We start from the raw sequence: 20,030 nt of genomic DNA on the forward strand, positions 1-20,030 counted from the left end.
GTATGGCGGCCCATTACTGGTTGCTTATTAAAGGGAAGAAACTGAGACCCTGAGACTCTAGGTGACCAAGCCTGAGTGCCCCAGATTCCTGGGAGCTGGCGAGGCCTGGGGCCCGGGCATGCAGGGGTGTGTCACGACTGCCAAGGACGGGAGGGAGAGCAGGCAGCAGATTCTCTATTCACTTGGGGCAGGTGTGGGAGCCAGCCCTGCCCCTTCCCCTCCCTTTCTCTGAGGTAACTGACAGAATATGAATTCTCTGAGGAGCCCAGGGAGGCCCCGAGGCCAGCACAGCACGTTGATGCCCACCAGCTGGGCCCAATCCCTGCACCTCCTCTATATCTGCACCTGGCACTGCTCCCAGCTGTCAAGGCCAGCTCCGTAATAACCTAGATAATTGAATCTGCTCCCCACTCTTTGTCTGGAGTAATGATTCTTGGCTCCCACAGCTGTTCCGGAGGCTTCAAGGCACCAGCTCAATGGTCTGAACAGCAGAGATGAGCTTCTTGAACTTGGATCATTGGTTGAGGAGGCTTGCAGGGAGGTCAGACCCGCGCCCTGCCCTGGCTCATCTCCCCGGCACAGCAGGAACTCCCCAAGGCCAGAAGGAAAGATGGTGCCGAGTGACTGGCCTCAAATTCCCGAGTCAACTGAAGAGGTTGCCAGGACTGTGGGGAGCAGAGATCCAGGGTCCTGCGAAGATCAGCTCAGGGCTGGCATCACATCCCTGCCCTGTATTTATGGGAAGGAAAGCAAAGATTAAATCCCCAAGCTGTGAGTGTGTCTGAGTCTGGAAGTCGGTGTCTCCAGCATGGCAGGCGGTGTAATGCCATTCCACGTGGCAAGGGTCAGCCTGCTGTCTCATAAGGCTCTACTTCTCACCCTGGTGTTCGGTAGTCCTGATGAGTGAGGATGGAGAGTCTGACAGACGAACAGTCCCTACCCTGGGAGCCCCTGTTGTTGTCGTTGGGTTCCATTGAGTTGATACCAACTCATAGGGACAGAGTAGAACTGCCCCATAAGGTTTTCAAGGCTGTAATCTTTACAGGAGGAGATTTCCAGGTCTTTCTCCCTCGAAGCCACTGGGTGAGTTTGAACCGCCAACCCTTCAGTTAGCAGCTGAATGCTTAACTCTTGTGCCGCCAGGTGGGGAGCCTCTACTCCAAGGATGAAGACAGTTCTCACAGGCTCCAGAGGAGATGGGCCACTTTCAATGCATGCGTTTAGGATCTACGCTGTGCCCTCTGTGTGTGTACCAGGCAATGGAATGGCTGCCAAGGGGACAAGGGGGGACCTGCCCCTGTCCTCAGAATGTTGTGTACACCCAGTTACAGAACAGAGAACTCACTGCCAGAGCAGGGTGAGCATGGGTGCCACAAGACACAGAGGTGAGGCCCCAGGAGGAACATCTTCAGATTTGCTGTCACCACCTTCAGGAAAGGGGAAAGCCCAAACAACCCCCAAATTCCCATATCCCTCAGTTGCCACTGATTCACAGCTGGACTCTTGTAAAGGCAAATGGCTTTTTCTGTGGCTATATTTCTGAGCACAGTGGTTCGAGCTTGGCCTTGGGCTTGATCAGATCCCTTTTTGCCCCGTATCAGCCATGGAGGAGCCTGCCTGATTTGGGAGGAAGCTTCTCGTTCCCCTGACCATTCTCCAGGGCCTGCAGGGGCCTGGCCCACTGTTAGCTCTCAACAAAGTTTTGCTGACAGGTGACAGAGGCATGGGTGAGCTTAAAGGCACCCCCCCCAAAAGGTTTCCTTCAGCCCTTGCCCATTCCACCCCCACCATTCTGATGGGACCATGTCTGTATGAAACTATCTTATTAATGCCTTCGCTCGTGGAACATGAGTTAAGTTACTACTATGAGTCCCTGGGTGGTGCAGACGGTTAATCACTCAGCTGCTAACCGAAAAGTTGGTGGTTCAAGTCCAGCATCAGCCTTTGTCGTTTCAGTGAATTGGGAGGTTAGGTCATTGCCAAGGATGGTGGGGTGGGAGGTTAAGGTGGGAGGAGAGTGGAAAGGGCTTGCAACAGTCACAATGAGGGTGGGAGTCAGCAAGGCTGTGTCAACAACGCGCTGAGAAGTGGAGAGGCCACCAGGACTCCATAGTGGAATAATGATTTATTTAGCACCTACTTAAAATTTTTTTTTTTTTTACGAGTCAGAATCAACTTGACGGCAATGGGTTTGGTTTTATGGTACGTACTAGACTAGAGCCCTGGTGGCTCAGTGGTTAAGAGCTCAGGCTGCTAACCAAAAGGTTGGAAGTTCAAATCCACCAGCCGCTCCTTGGAAACCTATGGGGCAGTTCTACTCCGTCCTGTAGGGTCACTAAGAATTGGAATCGACTCAACAGGCAATGGGATGTGCTAGATTTCCCACACACAGTCTTATTTCCCAGCAGTCTTATGAGGTTAGCTTCATTATCCCCATGTCAAAGAGCCTTCGAGGAGTTAAACCACTTGTCCAAAGCAACACAGTGCAGTGGAAAGCCAGGACTTACCCAGACCAGTTTCACTCCAGAGCCAGAACTCCTACCCTACACAGGGAGTGAAAGGTGAGCAAGGCAGAAGCCAAGGTCATCACTCATTCATTCATTCATATCCACTCACTGTGCTGCAGACAGTTAACATGCTCAGCTGCTAGCCAAAAGGCTGGCAGTTCAAGTCCACCCAGAGGTGCCTCAGAAAGAAAGGCCTGGTGATCTACTTCCAAAAAATCAGCCACTGAAAACCCCATGGAGCACAGTTCTACTCTGACACACATGGGGTCTCTGTGAGACAGAATGGACTCAATGGCAACCAGTGGTTTTCACTGTCATGGTGGATTGAGTGCCGTGGGAAGGACGGGGTCCATCCCAGAAATGATAAGGTTAAGACGTTGCACATTAGAACACCTGGGGAGCTTTAAAAAGGACTGATGTGTGAGCCCCACCCCTACACGCTCTCTGAGATGGGGCCTGGGCGGCTGTCCCTGTTGAAATTACAGGTGTAATTACAGGCAGCCTGGTTTGAGGACAGCGATGCTGGATTCTGCTGGAGTCGTAGAGACTTGGGAACATGTCCAGGCTCTGCCACTCACCGACGGTGGCACTCTGAGTCTCAGTTCCCTTATAGAAAGTGGAGATAATACTACTCAAAGCGTTGTAAGGATTCAGGAGATAAATCCTGTAAAGTGCTTACTTAGCACAGTAACTGCTTGTAATGGGGCCAATAATAGTAACGTGGTGACGGTGAGTGATAATCGAGTCTTCTGAGACAGAAGAAGCCTGGAGATGTTGGGACTGGGCTCCCCCTCCCCAAACAGGCCCAGCAGGGTGTGGGCCTGGGTGCTTGGGTGTGAGGACACCCCTTCTCCAGTGTCTCCTTCCTCTATTAGAGTCCTTGGGATGCTTCTGGCCCTTAATGGGCCTTTGGCCAAAGAGGAGGGACAGAGAACTGTCAGAAGCAATTATGGCAGAAGCTGTTCCTGGGGAGGGAACGGGAGATGGTGGATGCTGTGGAGGGCAGAAGGGCCCTGGGTGCACAAACAGTTTGCACCGGAATGATAGGCAGCTTGAACCCATCAGTGGTGCCATGGAAGAAAGGCCTGGTGATCTGTTTCTGAAAAGATTACAGCCAAGAAAACCCTATGGAGCAGCTCTACTCTGCAGCATCATGGATTGGAATTGACTCCACCACAATGTGTTTTTGGTTTTTTGGTAGAGGGCAGAGTGGTGGGCAGGAATGAGCTGCCAGCCCAGCAGAGCCAAGTGGAGTTCAGGAACCCACTGTCCATCTTCCCAAGTTGTCACCCAAGAAACATCTCTTGTGTTCAGTTTCTGAGAAGTCCCCTGACCATCTGCTGAGAGTTCAGAAGTCACTCATCAGCCTTAGGTCTGCTCTAACACATGAGGGAACCATCCACCCACCATCCCTTCTTCAAAAACCTCACCGCACCTTGGCTGAGCCTTCAGCAAGGGAGGAGCCCCCCCGGGAAGCAGCCCGAGGCGCAGGCAGGGGGAAGCTTTCGCTCTGGCTTCTCTGGTTATCATCTCCATTTACAGACCACAGAATTCGAAACCTCAAGGGCTTTAATCATTAAGGTCATTCCACTAGAGCCCGGCAGGGTTGGGATTCACACTCAGCTAAATCTCTCTGAGGCTGGAGGAGGGTCTCACTTAGCGACTTGCTAATGGTGACAACAATCAGAGAAGAGAAAACGAGTCACCGGATACAGTCCAGTGACCTCAATCACGGGACCAACCAGCATCGTCTGTGCTGCAGCGGAGGCTGTTCTGCCGCTCTGCCTGCCCTCCGGCTTTCTCTGCCTGTTCACATCAGCCTTTGTCTTCTAAGGGTGGTGGCCCAATGCCACTTCCTCTGGGAAGTTTTTCCTGCCTGGAAGTCACTTCTCTGTTCTTCCCATGTATGCCCACCTACTAGAGTGGTCATTTTGCTCTGCTTCCTTACAGCCAGCGGCTTACCTGCCTGTTGCACCTGTCTGTCATATTCATCTTACAACCCCTTGCTGAGCAAATGCTTTGTAGTTGTTTGAGGAAAGATGGGAAAAGAAAGGAAGGAAAAAGGAGTGAATCCTCTCCTCACCCCCATCCTCCACCCCAGCCCGGAGCGGCTTCTGATCTGAGACCCAAGCTGGCCTGGCTTTCTCTCAGAACTGAGCATGTGGGGACAAGCGTCCCTAGGGTCAAATCGTGCCCTTCTCCTCTCCTCTTAAGCCTGGGTGTGTCGGTGGCTCTTGTCCAGAGGGGAGAAGACACTTCACACTGAGCCCCCTCCCCACCATTCCTCCTCAAATATCCCATTTCCACGTTGCCTGGGGCAGAATGGGTCTCCGGAGCGGAGTGGGTCTGGAGGGAAGGGGAGGGGAGGATGGAAAGACCTAATGAGAATTATAAAGCCAGCCTTGGAAGGCTTCAGGAGGGGCAGGAAGAGGCTGATTCAGTCCCAAGAGCCAGGAGGAGGCGGGAGGCAGCGGTCAGGAAACTGCATCTCTGAGGAGGGTCTGACAAGAGAGGGAGAGCCAGGCAGAGGTGGGCCTGAGTCTGCAGACGTCACCTTGGGCTTCATAAAAGAGGAAGTGATCAGAGAGTTGGCCAGAGTGAGCCTAGGAGCCCAGCTCCCCGCGCTCCCAGCCATCACCCACCCAAGTAGCCTCATCACCGCAGAGACCCTGCCAAGCTCTCACCTGGCCAGGCCAGAGCCAAGGTAGGTGCATTGCAGCATCCACACATGGGGAGGGTCCACCTGGCCCAGGGAGGCTCCAGAGGAGGGGGCAGGAAATTTAGTCCTAAACTGACAGGGAAGCAGAGGGTGGTGGGGCTCCTGGTCTTGCCTGATTATTGGTTGGCCAGATTATGCTGGGATGCTGGGTGGATAAATTGATTTTCACTTTATTATTTGGAAACTAGGGGGTCCCAAGGGCTCTTTCACTGTGGGAGGAGTAAGTGCAATAGAATGAGCTCTCTGTGGCTGTGATTGGAGGCCACAGAAGCTCTTATAGAAAGCTGGGGAGTCCCTCAGGGTGGGGCACATGGCTGAGGAATGGGACTCCTCTGAGCAGTTCCCCCCAAATTGCTGTTCTTAGGTGCCATTGAGTCGATTTCAACCCTATGGACAACAGAACGAAACAGTGCCCTGTGCTGCGCCATCCTCACAATTGTTGCTATGTTTGAGCCCATTGTTGCAGCCACTGTGTCAATCCGTCTTGTTGAGTGGTAAATACAACCCCAACTAAAGGGCACCTGCCCACCCACCCTGCTAGCCTCCCCCACCCGCACTAAGAACGGGGGTGGGGTGGGGAGGGTCACTCCAGGAAGGAAGCCACCCCTCTTCCCAAGCTCTCCTACCGTGCCTGGAATTTCTGTTATTCATTAGGTACAAAAACCCCTGGGGTGGGAGAAACCACGAATATTGCCACAGCAGGTCAGCCACTTGGAAAGGGGATGGACCTTTTCCAGACAATTCGTTTCCACCACATGCTTAGTGCCAACAGTGGACTAGGCAGCGGTTTAAGAGTTGGGGGATCTGTGATGGAAAAGGCTTGGCCCCTGCTTTCTGGGAGCCCTCGGTTGTGTCAGAACGTGTGTGTGTGTATTTGTGTTTGTGTGTGTACACGGGCCAGGGCCAGGCAGCAGAGGACAAGCAGAGTTCTCAGGTGGTGTGTGTAGTACCACTACCCTGACAGGGAGGGTGCATACAGAGGGAAAGGGGAGCACAGAGAGGGAACAAGGCCCTTCTAACCACGCAGCCTGCAGCCACCACCCCTTCCTCACTCCCAGGGGCTTCTACCAGAGCAGCCATGCGCTCCATCTAAAATGCAAATCTACACACACTCCTCTCAGGTTCCTTCTGGGTGTAGCCCCGGTGTGGCCCTGAGGGACAGTGGAAGCTCATGGCCCAGCCTCATTACTCTCTTATCGCCCAAAGCTCCACACTCTTGTCTGCGGGCAGCAGCTCTCCCTACTCCCGGCCCCGCCAGTCTCTACCACCATTGCTGATGCAGCACCCTTTGCTGGAAATGCTTCCGTATGCCGTCATTCACCCAGCCAGGAGCTGGTGATTGAGGGGTTAAAGCAATCGTCTGCTAGCCGAAAGGTTAGTGGTTCGAACCTGCCAGCCACTCCCTGGGACAAAAGACTTAGCGATCTGCTTCTGTAAAGATCACAACCTAAATTCTAACTCACAAAAAAAAGACCAGACTTACTGGCCTGACAGACTGGAGAAGCTCCGAGAGTATGGCCCCTGGGGAACCCTTTTAGCTCAGTAATGAAGTCACTCCTGAGGTTCAACCTTCAGCCAAAGACTGGACAGGCCCATAAAGCAAAATGAGACTAAAGGGGTACACCAGCCCAGGGGCAAGGACTAGAAGGCAGGAGGGGCCAGGAAAACTGGGGGTTGGGGACCCAAGGTGAAGAAGGGAGAGTGTCGACATGTCCTGGGGTTGGTAACCAATGACACAAAAAAATGTGTACTAATTATTTAATGAGAAACTAGTTTGTTCTGTAAACCTTCATCTAAAGTACAATAAAAAAAATAATAAAACAGATTACAGCCTAGGAACCCTACGGGGCAGTTCTACCCCATCCTATTGGATCGCTATGAGTTAGAATCGGCTCCACGGCAATGGGTTTATTCACATGGCCCACTCATGCTCAGGCGTCACCTTCTGCATAAAGCCTGCCTGGACCATCCTGGTTGGGTTCCCAAGGCTCTCGAAGCCCCTCATGTATTTGCAGGCCTCCAGAGCATCCTTTCCCTCATTCTGTTGAAATGATCTGTTTTCAAGTCAATTTCCCATGCTAGACAGATCTCTGGGCAGCAACCCTGTGTCATGGTACACCTGTACACCCTTAGCAACTAGCACAGCACCAGCTTCTAGTCAGCGCTCAAGGAGTGATTCTGAACTAACCTGGGCTCCATGTATCCATGCTCTGAGCCAAAAAAGAAATGGTTTTATACTGTCCTGTCTAATGAATTAATCAGGAGCCCCTCAACTAGCAGAGGGGTTGGCAGCTCAAATCCACCCAGAGGTGCCTTGGAAGACAGGCCTGGCGATCTGCTTCAGAAAGGTCACAGCCTTAAAAACCCTACAGAGCAGTTCTACCCTGCATATGTGGGGTCGCCATGAGTCAGAATCAACTCAAAGTCAAGTAAAAGTGGTGTTTTTTGGTTTGGACCCAAATGATACTTGCCCCCTTCCCTCTTGGCCCCTCGACCCAGAGAGGGGCTCCAGGCTTTAGGTCTGATGGAGGCACCCTTTTTGCTCAGCCTGCAGCACCCCAGTTTGTCTCTAACCATAAATTTGCTGGATAACCTCAAAGTACACGCGACTTTTTCAAAGAGATTAGAATTGGGAGCTGGAAGGTGTCGGGGGGAGGGGAGAGGATAAGAGGGTGAAGGGAGGGTCAGAACACACAGCCCCATCTCAACAGCCAAGATGACAAGGCCAGTTCAATCCAGACCCTCTCAGGGCCCATGGAGAACAGAACATGGAGATAACCAACCTGACAAATGAGGAATTATAGGCAATAAGACCATTTAGTGCTGCTCTTCAAGCCTGTAAACAGCAAGGGAAAGAGCAACCGATTGCCTCTTTCTTCTTTCTTCTTGGAAAGGGCAGAGAATTAAGCTTCTGTCACAGAAGGAGGGACTGGCCCAGGTTCAGGAAGGCACGTTCTAAGGGGAGAGAGGAGCACAGAAAGTTGTGGATTAACGCAGCGCACAGCATGTGGGGAAGATGTGCCTGTTCCCATGCTCCAGAGAGAACGTGTGGACCTGAACGTTCTCCAGTCGGTGGCCTGAACCTCCTGCCCTCCCCGCCCACTCCTCCACACTAAATATATGTATGTCATCCCTCATTTCTCCCACACTCCTCTCAAGCACACCTGAGATTCAGTGCCCCGGGCATTCCCCAATCTGGGTAGTCCTGTCCTTTCCACCCTTGCTGGCCTCACTTCATCAAGGAGGTCCTCTTAGATGACCTTTGCCTAGCATCATTTCAGCTTTGACTACACTCCATCATGTTTCCATGATGTGGTCTTTCAGATTCATCCCTCCTGTGGGAGCCTCCAACGACAGCAGCTCTTTCCTTCTTTCTCAACCAGATCTGCACCCAGCATCTAGCCCAGACCCCACGCCTGACCTAGGTCTTCCTCCCCCTCTGTCTCCTCCTCAGGGCACTTCTAGGACCTGCCTCTTCTCACCAGGATGAACCCATTAGTTTCTCGGCAGCTTCTGTTTTTCCTCTGTGCCACCTCCTTTGGGGAGACGTTAGAAAGGGTGGCTTCTGCCAAGAAGCCTCGATGCACAGGTATGCATTGTCTGGGAAAGGGGGTGGGATGGAGTAAGTGAATTGCTGCAAAATGAGATTTACCATAATTTTCAAAGTATACTAGTCTATTGATATGAGTTGAACACTGCATTTAATGGAAACCTAAGACTGGTACATATGCATCATTCAGGAGCCCCATTAACCCTGCAAGTTAAGGATGGTTCACCACTATGTATTATGGGCATCAAGAAGGGGCCCTGGCAGTGCAACAGTAAAGTGCTCTGCTGCTAACCGAAAGGTTGGTGGTTCAAACCCGCCCAGTAGCTCCAAGGAAGAAAGACCTGGAGATCTGCTTCCATAAAAGATTACAGCCAAGATAACCCCAGGGGAAAGTTCTACTCTGTCCTATAGGATTGCTATGAGTTGGAATGGATTCGATGGCAACGAGTTTTTCTTGCCACAATTGGCTGGGGCCATTGTCTATCCAGAACGGGTTGTGCTATTTTACTGCCAAAAATTATAGTGAACTCAGTGAACCATGTGTGTAAAGTGCCCTGTGTGTAAAGTGCCTTCCAAATTAACCTTGTAAACCCTCAGTATGAGGGGGGAAATTATACTGGGAATGGGCGAGGTGGCTCAGGTAATTCTATATAAAAAAAAAAAAAAAATTTTTTTTTTTTTTTAATTCTATATAGCTTATTTAAAAATGATATCCATTGCCATCGAGTCGATTCTGGCTTATAGTGACCCTACAGAACAGAGCAGAACTGCCGCATAGGGTTTCCTAGGCTATAATCTTTACGGAAGCAGATTGTCACTATTTCCCCTGTGGAGAGGTTGGTGGGTTTGAACCATTGACCTTTTGGTTAGTACCTGAGTGCTTAACCACTGTACTACTAGGGCTCCTTATAGCTTATTAACCCATTGCTGTGGAGTTGATTCTGACTCATAGCGACCCTATAGGACAGATGAAACTGCCCCATAGGGTTTCCAAGGAGTGCCTGGTGGATTCAAACTGCTGACCTTTTGGTTAGCAGCTATAGCTCTTAACCACCACACCACCAGGTTTTCCACATAGCTTATTCCAAAAAACCCACTGCTGTTGAGTTGATTCCAACTCATAGCGACCCTACAGCGGTACCTGGCGGATTTGAACTGTCAACCTCTTGGTTAGCAGCCGTAGCACTTAACCACTACGCCACCAGGGTTTCCACACATAGCTTATTAAAGGAGGTCACAATTAGTGTTATCAAGAGACCAGAGCTGTATCACAGGTGGGTGTGGGCATAATGGACTTCATTCCACTTTCTTGATTTCTGTTACTACAAGCTTTTCATTAGCCTCTCCGTAGTTAACAGGCATTTATTGAAGCCCTGCTATTTGCAAACCCTGGTGGCAGAGTGGTTAAGCGCTACAGCTGCTAGCCAAGAGGTCTGCAGTTTGAATCTACCAGGTGCTCCTTGGAAACTCTATGGGGCAGTTCTACTGTGTCCTATAGGGTCACTATGAGTCAGAATCGACTTGACGGCAGTGCGTTTTGGTTGGTTTTTGGTTTCAACCACGGTGATGGACAGAGATGAATGAACACTGTCCCCACTGTACCCCAAGGAGCTCACACCCAGTGGGGAAGGCCGATGCATACAAGGTAGTGAGCCACGAAAAAACCAGTCGCCATCTTCGACTCAACGACAGTGGGTCATCTAGTTGATTCAGACACATGGTGACCCCCTGTGTGTTAGCGTAGAACTCTGCTCCATAGGGTTTTCAGTGGCTGATTTTTTGCACATAGATCACCAGGTCTTTCTTCTGAGGTGCCTCTGGGTGGACTAGGTTAGCAGCTGAGTGGGTTAACAGCACCACTCAGGGACTCTAGTGAGCCAAGAGGAGGTGCATTTAATTCTAAGCTATACCCTGTCTGCTTCCTAAAAGGAAGTAATTTAATGTAAAAGACATTTAAGATAACTCCTAAACATTTAAAATCAAAGAAAGTTATGTTGAACGAGGAGGTACCAGTTGGGCTAAACACCTAAGCTAAGACGCTCCTGCTGGTTCTGAAGGCACTGAGCTTAGATCTTCCAAGAAGCCGCGGAACAAAAGGGCAGCATAGGATGGGGACGCTAGTAGGCTTTCCAAAGCTGGCTTTCCTGGCCCCTGAACGCAGGTAGACTCCCTGGTGGCATAGTGATTAAGAGCTATGCTGCTTATCAAGAGTTTAACACTACACACTCACCAGCCTGCTCCTTGGAAACCCTATGGGGCAGTTCTACTTATAGGGTTGCTGTGAGCTATGCGTCAGAATCCACGTGTCTGCAACGGGTTTGGTCTGTTTTGTTTTTGTTTTTGGAACGCACGTACCCCAGCCTCACAGCAGCCTCTCCCTGTGGCTTTCTGTCCTAGGCCCGCAGCTCGCAGCAGCTCGGACCCTAGGCTTTCCCGGCCCCCTGGGAGCAGCGGTGCGCAGAGAAGCAGCCGGGCCGACCCCTCGGAGCGCCTCGCTGTGCCCGCCCCCCGAGAGCCCTGCTAGGCCCCAGCAGCCAGGCCCGTTCGCCCCCGCAGCCGCCAGATCCCCTGGGCGCGGTGCTGGTGCAGCGAGAGAAGGACCTGGCCACCTACAACTGGAACTCCTTCTGCGAGCAGCTGTTGGTGCCGCCGGGAGGGCGCGCGCGGGCGGGGCGCCAGCAGGGGCTGAGGGGCAGGGGCCCTGCCGGGGCGTGCGGGGCTTGGGCTGGGGCCGGGCCGGGAGGGACCCGACTGGGATTTCTATCCTGAGGCAACAAAGGAAATCCTGCTAACTCGCCGGCGTGTGATTTGTAGCTACTTTTTGCAACCAGCGCTGATGAAGTTGTTCCCTTCTCTCCTCAATCAGCTCTTTGGTTGATTTTAAGATGACTTTGGTGTCATGATGGTCAGTGCTTCTCAAGCTGTACGTGCTGAAGGAACAGGTTTGTTTTCAATCTGTTGCAGATCCATACTTAAAAACAAAAAAACCAGAGCAATACAAATGAATCACTACAGGGAGTTATTTTTTAAGGGGGACTGAGTTTCTGTTTGGAGTGATTAAAATTGTTTTTGGAAAATGGAAAAAATAAATTGTCGGTGTTTAAAAAAAAATGCATCGCTAGAAAACTGACAGTTAAAAAATAAAGAAAAAGAGACCTAAATTGGATGCCGCTTGGATGTTTCAGCAATGTCAAATTTCTATAAGGGTTTTTGAAGACTTCCTCCTAACTCCGGTACTTTTCCCACTGGGGACAGGTAACATTTTGATGATGGGCATGGGCCACGGCCCACACTTCTGAGCAGCACTGACCTGGGCTGGCTGGCGGAAGGCAGCTTCCCTTTTCTCAGGGAAATTATCAGCCATTTGGACAACTCACGCTGGGAGATGATGAAACCACCCCCAGAATCAGTCCTGCCCACCGAAGCATAATCATCACCCCACCTGACAGCTGGACCTCTGCCGGGTGCACTGAAGCCCAAATCCACATGCAAGGGACATCGACAGTGGACTGGGCCGTCCGCTGTCCCCCAGGAAAGCCCAGGATGGGCCCATATTTCATCTGTATCGTTCCTCTTCATCCTTGTAACCACCCAGGGTTGTTGTTGTTGGGTGTTGTTGAGTTGGTTTTCAACTCGTAGTGACCCCGTGTGACAGAGTAGAACTACCCCACAGGGTTTTCTAGGCTGTAATATTTACGAGAGCAGATCGCAGGTCTTTCTCCTGAGGAGCCCCTGGTTGGGTTCAAACCACCAAACTTTCGGTTCGCAGCTGAGCACTTAATGGAACCGTTGTGCCACCAGGGCTCCTTAACTACCCCAGAAGATGGGCATGATGTTCCGCATTTTTACAGGTGAGAACCCTGAGGTTCAGAAAGATAGATAACTCACTAAGGCACACAGCCAGTGGGTGGCAAGCCCTGGGACTCCTGACGCCAGAGCCTGGGCCCACACTACACTGTGGTGGGTCTGACATGGCAGGGCTTCCATCTGAATCAGCCGTGGTGGAGATGGAGAACAGGCAGTCTGCCTTGGTGGCACAAGGAGTGCTGAGGGGACATTCCTGGGGGCCCCAATAGCTGGGGAGTTGGAGCTGCTGCAAGAAGGAGGGCTGTTGTTGTGTTCAGTCAAGTGGATTCCAACTCATAGCGACCCTATAGGACACAGTAGAGCTGCCCTATAAGGTTTTCAAGGCTGTAATCTTTATGGGACAGATCGCCAGGCCTTTTCTCCCGAGGAGCCGATGGTGGGTTCCAACTGCTGACCTTTCAGTTGGCAGTTGAGTGCTTTAAACACTGTGCCACCAGGGCTCCCTCTTTGGAAATATGGACAATAGCAGAATAGCCAAGAGAGTGGAAAGCTGTCACCTTTGGGGAGCAGGCCTGGGGACTGCTGGTTTTCATTATAAGCCTTTTAGTTCTACTGTGGTGGTGGTTGTTTAACTGTGGCAAAATACGCACAGCGTAGACTTCCGTTTTAACCATTTTTAAGTGCACGATGCAGTGGTGTTAATCACATTCACAGTGTGTGCACGCTTTACCACTATCTACTTCCAAAACGTTTTTATCACCCCCAACACTTTTATTGATTTTTAAAGCTAAGAACATGTTCTTTTTTTCTTATAAAAAAGAGAGAGAGATCCATGTTCCAGGAAATGTCTTTCCCTAACCGCTCTCCTCCCACCCCAGCTAAACTTCTGCTGTGACACTTTGCACACCCACCCCGCACCCTCCCGTCAGAACCCCGCCCTGCCTCACCTCCCCCACCCCACCCAGCTGCTCTGCTGCCCACACCCCCCTGTGGGAAAGGATCCTCCTGCTTAAGCTTGTTGACAGTGAAACACACCCCAGCTGCCATTTGGGGAAGTGGTTTTTTATGTCTCTAGCTTTCACGCCTCAGGACATGGCGTCTGATCCCACAACATTTGGGCGCACCCCATTTCAGGAAGGAGCCCTGGCGGCGCGGTGGTTAAGTGCTTGGCTGCTAACCAAAAGGTGGGCGAATCGGAGGGAGGAAGACGCGGCAGTCTGCTTCTGTGGAGATTACAGCCTAGAAAACCCTGTGGGGGCAGTTCTACCGTATCCTACAGGGTCGCTATGAGTTGGAATCCACTGGACAGCAATGGGTTTATTTCAGGGAGACCCATTTGGCCAGGCTCTTCAGCAGACCCCCAGACCCCTTGCTCATCTTCTTCTCCTCCCAGTACCTGTGAGACGCCCCTACAATGTTCTTGGCTCACACTTGAGCAGTTCTTATGTTGGGTCACCCCAACCCTGTGGCTGAATTCTTGTTTCCTCCAAAGTCTCTGAACAAAAAGCTACGGGTGCTTGGTTCTCTCCACCCCCACAGCCTCTGCTTCAAGGTTCTCCTGGTCCCTGTCTCAGCCCCTTCCTCAGAGCGCTATGCGTTATTATTCCTTCTGGAGGGTCCGCCCACACAAGGCAGCCCTGGCTAGTTATTACAATTCATTCGGGCTCTTTCTTTCCCTCTCAAGGCCCCAGCTGCTCATCTGCTCCAAACTCAGTGCCCCCATCTGACTGAAAAATTCTTCCGATGAGCCAGCTGGGGCACTCCGGGGATGGGGAGCTAAGCACACCCTGGGAAGAATGGCTGGTGGAGGAAAGACACGTCTGGTTTTTATCTTTCCTCCTGTTCTCCATTTGCTGTTTACAAAACAGAAGCAGAACCAGCCCAAATACGATTAGCTCCCCAAATCTAAGCCTCAATGAGCCCACTTTTCGTCTCTTTACCACCTCACCCAGGGCAGCGGCCATGCCAGGAGGTTTTCCGCTAAACTAGTGGTGGCCAAGAATGAATTGGCCCATTTCAAAGCAGCAGAGAGCAGGCCGTTGGCCTTCCCGCCCTCCACCCCCGAATTTGGCCTCAGCACCTGAATTTCCTTGGGGTCATTATCGTAGAAGACAGTGGAGGTTGGGGCCAATTTTAGAGAAACCCTGGCACCACTTGTCTCTTGAGAAAGTCCCAGAGCCTTCCCACCCCTTCAAGCCCCTGCCCCCACTCTTCACACCCAGCCATGGAATCTAAAGAAAGAGGAGAGGGAGGGCCAGGCTCAGAGGGAAGGCCAGGCTTGGACTGGATTTATGCGTCCCCTGACTGGTTCTCACGTCCTGGGTCTGCCCCATTGGGAAAGGGCAAATGCCCACAACCCTTCCCTCTGCCCCCACCCTCACCACTTCCCTCTACGTCTGAGGTGACGCACCCTGGAGCCTAGACGTAGGATCCTGGGGAGCCGCTGTGAGAAATATTGGACCCCTAGACAGCTGGGCTTGGGAGATAACCTGATAAGGGTCTCCACTCACTCCCTTTCCCATTCTCCCCACCCTGCACAGCCCAGGCACCCGGAAGGCCCAAGTCCAGTGAGAAGGAGAAACTCTCATGGTGGTCCACCCCCTGCTTCTGGGTTATTCCCACCCCCACAGCGGAAATGGAAATGGTAGAGTAATAGGTCAGGCCATCTGGCTGGGAGGGGGACACACACAACCCTAAAACCTGGAAGGGCCCTGAGAGCCACTGGCCCCCTCCCCCAGGGGAAGCCTCCCTGACAGTTGAACAGCGGCCTCAGCTCCACCGTCCCAGAGTGGGGGGCTCATACCTCACCAGGCATTCCCTCTGTGGTCGGGCAGTGTAGTCTGCTAGGCAGTTCTTCCTGAGAATGGGACTAAAACCACTGAAGATTCTCCCTCTTGCTCCTCACTGACCTCAGTTCTGCACTCTGGGGCTGCACAAAAGAGATCTGGTTCTGCTTCCCTTGCAACGTCCTTCTAGGGCTTTGTGACAGCCCCTGTGGCTTCTCTCCTCCAGCTAAGCTCCCCAGGGCCCTTGACCAAGCCTTCAGGACTTAGTTTCAGGATCCTTGTCCGTTCTGGCTCCAGACCTCAAACAGGCCAGCCTGGATGTATGCCCAGCCTCTGGCCACAGGACCTCAGGCCCACAGGACTTGAGAAGGTGGAAGGACACGGAGTTTGTGAAAAGAGCAAGGATAGCACTCTGAGCTGAGCAGGGATCAGGTGAGACATGAGAGAGGCCACTACCTCGGGGCCCTGTCGCCCTCTCCTAAGTCACTTCCTTGCCCCTCCTCTGGTCGCGCGCAGCCCAGGCCTACAGTGTGACTGCAGTCCACGTGAATTCGCAGAGTTATTGTATGCGTCTCTCTCCTACTGGTCTGAGGGCTCCCCGGGGACAGGTGGTGGAGGTTATCCACACTTCTTATTTTGTTGTGGTAAACATATATGTGGAGTTCCTGGGTGGTGCTAACTGAAAGGTTGGAGGTTCTAGTCCACACAGAGGCACTCAGAAGAAAGGCCTGGTGATCTACTTCTGAAATATTAGCCATCAAAAACCCTATGGAGCACAGTTCTACTCGGACACACATGTGGCTGCCATGAGTTGGAGCTGACTCTAAGGAAACCGTTTTTAAGTATACATGCACGCGTGTGCAGCTCTGAACTACCGCACGCCAGGGCTCCAGAGCACACACACACACACGTGTATATCGGGAGCCCTGGTGCACAGTGGTTAAGAACTTGGCTGCTAACCAAAAGGCTGGCAGTTCGAATCCACCAGCTGCCCCTTGGAAACCCTATGGGGCAGTTCTACTCTGTCCTCTAGGGTCGCTGTGAGTCAGCATTGACTCAATGGCACTGGGTTTGCTTTGGTTTGGGCTTTATGTATTATATATGTATATACATATATGTGTATGTGTGTAACAAAGGGCAGATGTTTTGTTACATATATATTATACATATATAACATACGTAAACATGTTGCCGTCGAGTCAATTCTACTCATAGCAACCCTAGAGAACAGAGTAGAACTACCCCATAGGGTTTCCAAGGAGCAGGTGTGGATTCGAACTGCCGAGCTTTTGGTTAGCTGCCAAACTCCTAACCACTGCACCACCAGGGCTGTAATATATATAAAAACCCATTGCTGTCAAGTCAATTCCAACTCATAGCGACCCTATAGGACAGAGTAAAAAAAAAAAGTTTCTTTTTTTTTTTTGACAGAGGAGGGCTATATATATATATGTATGTATACACACACACACACACATATACACAGTACATATGTATTATAGGTATATATATATGTGTGTGTGTATTTATAAGTACAGGGTTTGGTTGTTTATGTAAGGAAACATTTGCCAACTCAGCATCACACTTCCACTCACACTTGCATGCACTGCCAGAAGGAAGCAGGGATAGGAACCACGGAGTAAGCACTTTCAGGGTTGGAGAGCACCTGGATCCTCCAGCTTCTAGATCTGCTGGCTGCTCAGAGGTTTGACCATTGTCAGATCTGGACCTCTGCCAAACTTTGTCACGTAAGAGTGGGGGTCCACCGTGTCTCAAAGCAGCTAGGTATGGGGCTTTAAAGAGCACCCCTTCCCCCACAAAAGTCTCCTTAGAGCCCAATCACAGCTCAGCGCCCCTCTTTAGAATCCCATTGGCTCTACCAGTCCGCTCTCAGCTCACCCTTTCCTCAGCTCTCTGCAGCCTCAGCTTCCTCATCTGAAAAGTGGGGATAAGAGCGCCTACTTTATAGGCTGCTAAGAGAATAAAATACATGAATATAGGTGTTCATAAGGCTGTCCTGGTCTCCTCACAGCCGCTCCCCATTTGCTCTCTCCTTGCTCCTTGCTCCCTCTGCTCTAGGGTTTGGGGAGAGGGGAGGGAGAAGAAGGGTGGGCGGGCAGTCACCCCCACTGGCCTTGACAGGTCACAGTCTTGTCAGGGCTTATTGGTGGGAAAGGAGACAGCTTCACTCTCCCAGAGGAGAGGCATAAGTGACTCTCCACCAGCAGGGCCTCACAGCGGGAGAATTGAGATTCTGGGACAGAGTACCACACCACCTCGGCAGCTGTACCCAGGTACAACACAGGATATGGTGCAGGGCAGATCAAGTCCCCATTCTGCCAGCCCCAGAGCAGGACACCTTCCTTAACCTGCCAGGCCTGGGTTTCCTCCTGTGTCACAGGTGAGGTCCACTCACCTACCAGGCTTACATGGATGTTGGGAGAAGACCTCCACCTTTCAGGCTCATGCCCTTTTGCATTGGACCCTCTGTCCCTACTCACTCACTCACTGATCACTACTGGACTTCCAGGCCCTGCCCCCTCATTTATCACTGGCTTTGGCTCCTGGCTTACAGACTTCCTCCACCCCAAGCCCTCTGCCATCATCCTGGATGACATCACCATCCACGTGGATACTGACCTGGCCAGCACCCTGGCCTCTCAGTCCCTTGAGTGTTCACTCCATTCCACTGCAGCCACCCACTTCCCCGCCCTTCTCTGGACCTTGCTGTCACTTGCATCTCCTAAGAGACTATCTCCAGTGTCCTACTCTGGACCTCCTCCTCTCTTTCGGCTATAGGGAACTTTCAAGTGTTCCCCTCCCCCACACCTGTCTGTGGTCCTCTCTGCTTTCTTCCAATTCACCTGTCCTGTGCTGTGTTGTCTTCCCTCCTGCATCCAGTCTGTCATTCAACAGCATTTTGCCAAGACCCTAAGCCCTTTAATTACCACATCTGGCAAAACCCCAGCTCTGGATGAACCCAGCCCCGCACTTTCTCTGCGTCTGTACCCGGGCAGCAAGCACTGCGGTGGCGATGCAGGGTGGGGGAACAGGGCACACTGGCTTCCTATCTGGTCGTGCTCTCCAGCATTTGTGTGCTCTTAATTCCTCCCAGAAATCCTCTTGGTTAGCCAATATCACGGGACAATTTGAGTAGAAATTCTTGAATGGGAAACTAATCTTCTGTGTAAACTTTCATCTAAAACACAGTAAAATGTTCGAAAATAAAATAAAACTCAACAGGGCCTGCCCCTGAGGTCACCTTTTAACTAAAGAGCAGATTGACTCACAAAATAAAGACTACCACCTGTGAGTACCGTGGTCCTTTAAAAAATCATCTATATGAGACCAAACAGTCAAGTGTTACTTTAAAACAAAGATGAGAATGTAAGGGGGCAGGGAAACTAGATTAATGAAAACAGAACCAGAAGAGAAATAATAAGAATGTTCATGCATTGTAAAGAATGAAACCAATGTCACTGAACAATTTGTGTAGAAATTGTTGAATGGGAACCTAAACTGCTGTGTAAACCTTCACTGAAAACGTGATAAAATATTATTAAAAAAGAAATCATCTTGGTTTTTCTGGTAGGCTTCTTTCCACTTGCTGCAATTATTTCAAATCTTCTCCATTTTCCTTATACCCCTAAATTCTTAGCCATCCCCAATTCTTATCAGAGAAGAAAACAGCCACCAGATAGGAAGTCCCTCAGCTCCCAATACCAAGCAAGTAAACTTTCGATACCAGGACCCTCGCTGACTTCGTTCCTCCTGCCACAGAGAAAATGTCCACCCCTTTAGGAATCTTTCTACATTGAGTTCTCTCCTCTCAGCTGAGTCCTTTCTGTGCCTCTAAATATATTCAACTCCTTCCTATCGTTAGAAAGAGAGAGAGAGAAAGAATAAAGGAGGAAGGGAGGAAGGGAAAGGAAAGCAGAGAGAGGGAGGGAAGGAAAGAGGGAGAGGAATGAAAGAAGTTCTCTCCCTTGGTCTTCATCCACCTTCAGCTAGCACCCTCTTCTTTACATCCTAACTTCCCAAAATAGCTGCCTATGCTATGCTGTCTTCATCTTCTTACATGCCATCATCCCTCAGTCTCTCCCTGCCTGCATTCCTGCCCCTCTGCTCCACCAAGACAGCCATGCTAACAGGACCTGTGGTCACATGTCTACTTTTTAACCCATGTCTGTCCTGACCTCATAGCAGCACCCGGAGTTTTTCACCATCTCTTCTTGAACCACCCTCCTCTTGAAGCCCCAGGGACATCACACCTATTGGTTTTCCCCTGCCTCCTTGACCAGTCCTTTTGGATCTTCTCGTCAGATTCTTCCTATACTGGTGGTCCACTACAGCTTGGAGTCCTGGGCCTTCTTGCACTATATATTCTCCCTGGCTAATTTCGTTCATACCGGTGGCATTAATTATCTATTGCAAATAATGAATAAATGTTTCACCCAGATCCAGACATGTACCTGCCATTTGAATCACCCCGGGGATGTCTTAAAGGAGCCCCACACTCACTCAGTAGGTCCTCAAACTCATGGTTCTCTTTCACTGCATATTATTTGTCAGCAGCCATCTAGAAAGCTCCCCATGTCATCGCTCCCTGTTACAGATTAAATTGTGTCCCCCAGAATATATGTTGAAGTCCTAACTCCTGG

General features: G+C 51.1%; 1 protein-coding gene across 1 annotated transcript; it reads left to right on the top strand.

Moving 5' to 3' along the window:
* The first annotated feature begins 4,265 nt into the window (after positions 1–4,265).
* KISS1 (KiSS-1 metastasis suppressor) lies at positions 4,266–11,545 on the top strand. The gene is given in 5 exon segments (XM_010590406.3): positions 4,266–5,211; positions 5,591–5,720; positions 8,681–8,815; positions 11,174–11,327; positions 11,329–11,545. Coding segments are annotated over 3 exon segments (474 nt in total). The 5' UTR covers positions 4,266–5,211; positions 5,591–5,720; positions 8,681–8,712.
* Positions 11,546–20,030: the final 8,485 nt, after the last annotated feature.

This window comes from Loxodonta africana, chromosome 20 (assembly GCF_030014295.1).
Source record: "Loxodonta africana isolate mLoxAfr1 chromosome 20, mLoxAfr1.hap2, whole genome shotgun sequence".
In the NCBI taxonomy this organism is placed as follows: Eukaryota; Metazoa; Chordata; class Mammalia; order Proboscidea; family Elephantidae; genus Loxodonta; species Loxodonta africana.